At 33.3% G+C, this 3,537-nt stretch overlaps 1 protein-coding gene across 1 annotated transcript; it reads right to left on the bottom strand.

Annotated features, from left to right (window-relative positions):
* Positions 1 to 533: 533 nt before the first annotated feature.
* Positions 534 to 1,580, bottom strand: LOC150096775 (uncharacterized). Its single transcript, XM_090408713.1, has one exon. The coding sequence runs from the start codon at positions 1,578 to 1,580 to the stop codon at positions 534 to 536; it is 1,047 nt and encodes a 348-aa protein (XP_090264839.1).
* Positions 1,581 to 3,537: the final 1,957 nt, after the last annotated feature.

Raw genomic sequence — 3,537 nt, 5'->3', positions numbered from 1 at the left:
TGCAGCTTTGCAATCGCTCACTGGTGAGATTATCATAGATATCGTTATATAATCGAATGGTATATTATACTCATATATGGGATTTGGAATGTCTTTTGTAAATATGGGTAAATTTGGTCACTATATTGGCAATACTGGAGTTGCCTTTAGAAACAACAGTCATGAGAGTAAACCACAGTAATGTATCTTGTAATAATTATTCAACAGCAGTCAATGTAGTCATTATGTAAAACATTTTTCTGTTTGTTTTTTTACGAAAAGAAAACTGTGAAAATATTTTGATGAACACCAGATGACCAGCTTAATCATCTCATTAAATTGCATGTACTTTCAGAATATCACTTGAATATAATCATTTATTATTCAAAATGCTTACAAATGTTAGACAAAATATTAAACTAATTAATTTCTATTTCCACGAAGCTATCATATTCAAGTACAATTCATTAGCAGCAACTAAGAAATCGAAGATAGTGAAATAGTAACACATACACACTCATTAGGGAAACAAACTGATGTTTTGTGTATTTATCTCATTCTCCAGTGTCTGGAATGCACTGTCCATTTCTTAGTACGGAATTATTTACATCACAAGTTATATTTAAACAAGTTTCAGATATCCGATCATATCTTTGATCATCATTGCATTGAATTTCCTTCCCGGTATTTTCATTGTCTTGGATAAATTTAATCAACTTTGGAAACGTGGGAATGGCGCTTTTAGAAGCGTCTTTATATCGGTCACGTGATAATGGACACCGAGGAATGAAATATTCCTCATAATTACAAACAGCACAGTGCACATTTTTATAGACATACGTAGATCGAGTATACACCACGGCCTGATAACCATGACATTTGGCGCGAACTAAGTCATCCGTCCAATCTTGTGAACAAGTCGAAATTATACCAGTAAAGCAATCCCTTATATTATGACGTACTGATTCAGGAATCCTATGAGAAACTGTACATTCGTAGAAGTGAAGTTTATTTTCCTCATTATACAGCCAAATCCCCCATTTATTCTTCCTGTAAGATATGTTGTTCACAATATAATCTCTCATCTCCTTTTTATCAACATTCCTGTATCTGTACGGAGGAGAGTCGCAAAGGATATGCACGTCCCAGAACACCGTATCCAAGTCAGCATTGCAGATGGCGCAATATCGATTCTTATAAGAAATCCTCTGTGTTCGACTGGTTGTCGGAACTGTCGACTCTAGATCCTTGTTTTGGTGCTCGCACAAAGAACGAACCCCGCTGTCTCCTTTCCATCCAACTGGACAAGAAGTTACCATGAATACGCGCATAGTGTTGATCATCTGACACTCAACATTTGAAGCACCGCGTCGAAGTGGAACACGAAATGGGAAGTCAATACAGCAATCTCCGTATATTACACATGCTTCATCACATCTACAATTCATTAGGTCATGATTTCTCGAATGCACACAGGAATCACGAGAAGGACATGACACTCCAAGTTCTTCCAATTCGCGATAGTTGAAATTCCGTGCTTCGGTGGAAAGCAATAGCAGAAGGAAAACATAGTTTACGAGAAATTTAGATGTGATACCCATTCTTGAAGTCTGAATGTTACCTGTGTAAAGAAACAATAAATTATGTAGCAATTTGTGACTTTAAAAATATTGGAATATATTTATTTCAATAATTGAATTTATAAATTAAGTATTTAATTATTTGTTAAATGACTGTTTCATTTAATTTATATTTAAATTAAATATAAGTTATGTGGAACGCGAGGCTACTTCTAATCACTTCAGCTCCCCAACAAGCGGGAATGTGGTCATCACACCTGGTGATGAAATTCATTTATCACGTAAAGGCAATCACAGACATCATTCACAATTCACAAATCACAATTCAGAAATCCGTAGACTGTGTATATAAAGTTAATTTCGCTCTGGTATTTATCAGATATTTATTTATATGAGAAATTTAGCGGATGTAAGGGAACTTTTATCTATACTCGTTCTGTGTTTGAAATAAATGAAGATGTGCTCTCCCTGTTCCAATATTTTTCGAAACAAAACACGTAAAGAAAGGGTACTTGATTTACATATTTTAAGAATGAAATTGAAAATTTTAATTGTTTCATAAATTAAACGCTTACGAAACTATTTAAGTCAGAAATAGATCTTTCAAATACAATATTATTATATGGGAATCTCCATGAAGTCTGAAGGCTCAGGAACCCCACGCTATCCATTATTCATATAATACTTTTCATACTTATTCCCTAACAAAGCATTCGTGACAACCAGTGGAAATCCTTTTTATACATTCTCACTCTCTAAGAAAAAAAAATAGTCCTCTCGCACTTGATAACCTGATTTTCATTGCTAACCTGATTTAAACATGATATTCAATAATATAATGTTTAAATCTATTGTTTAGTTCGTGTTGGAATATATCTTTTTTAATGTTGAGTTTGTGTACATCTATACTTTACGTTGATCTTAGAAACATTTCTTCGTTCTTTTTGGCAGTTTATTTGGATTTTGCTGCGTACCATAGGTTGGTTACTTCCAATGTTGAAGGTGTTTATAACAGAGCAGTTTTGAAAGATAAGTTTTTCTTATTGCAGAGGATGAAGTCAATTTCACTAGTTTTTCCATTTGGACTTTTCCATGTCCACTTTCTATGCGTTTTTTTTTCTTGAAAAAGGATTCATGATATAGAGGTTTTCTTTTGCTGCAAATTCTATTACCCTTCTCTCATGCCGTATCCAAAATTTCCCATCGATCTTTCATCTGAATGTTGTATACCAATTCTAGCATTAACGTTTTCCATTACAATATATTGTAGGATTGGTATACATCATGATAGAAGGCTTAAATTTCCTTCATCAGTGTGAGTTATTGTTAGTTCCTAGACTTGGATGATTTGAAGAGTATATCTTTTTGAGATTTGAAAAACAATACTTGCTATTCGACCAGAAATGCTGTCAAATTCTATTATGTTGTTCTTCAATTTTTTGTTGATCATGAATCTATCTCCACTTATTCTTTCCTTATCTTGGCCTCTTTAATATAGTATGTCTCCGGTTTTGAATTGAAGAATATCTTCACTATTATATCTAATCTCACACAATCTAAGAACCCAATTTAGCCTCTTTAGTTCTTCAATTAGTCCGTTATCCGTGCTTATCACACGATAAAATTGAAGATGATCTATAAAATTCAGTTTATGAATTAAACAAAATAAGCCAACAGCAACAGCAGAAATGAAGTTTATGAGAAAAACTGCAAAGTATACCCTATTTGATCACAAAAGAAACGAAGAAATTATGAAAGAATTAAACCAAGAACCAGTAATAGAAAAAATTAAAAAATATGAACATAAATGGATGGAACACGTTAAAAGAATGAAAACAAAAAGATTACCAAAACAAGCCTTAAAGTACAAGCCATTAGAAAAAAGAAAACTAAGACGTCCTCTTAAACGATTCAACGATGACTTCTAAGGCCGGAACAGGCCATGCTAGGCCTAAATCCTTGATACTCATGATGATGA

The sequence above is a fragment of the Typopeltis vanoorti genome, chromosome 18, assembly GCF_054136105.1.
Source record: "Typopeltis vanoorti isolate ZY-2024b chromosome 18, IOZ_Tvanoo_1.0, whole genome shotgun sequence".
NCBI lineage: Eukaryota > Metazoa > Arthropoda > Arachnida > Uropygi > Thelyphonidae > Typopeltis > Typopeltis vanoorti.
The sequence above is the reverse complement of the archived record's forward strand: the minus strand, read 5'-3'. Positions and strand labels throughout refer to the sequence as shown.

Excerpts from the sequence above, each read along its gene's own strand:
- LOC150096775 (XM_090408713.1), bottom strand. The coding sequence starts at position 1,580 with ATGGGTATCACATCTAAATTTCTCGTAAACTATGTTTTCCTTCTGCTA.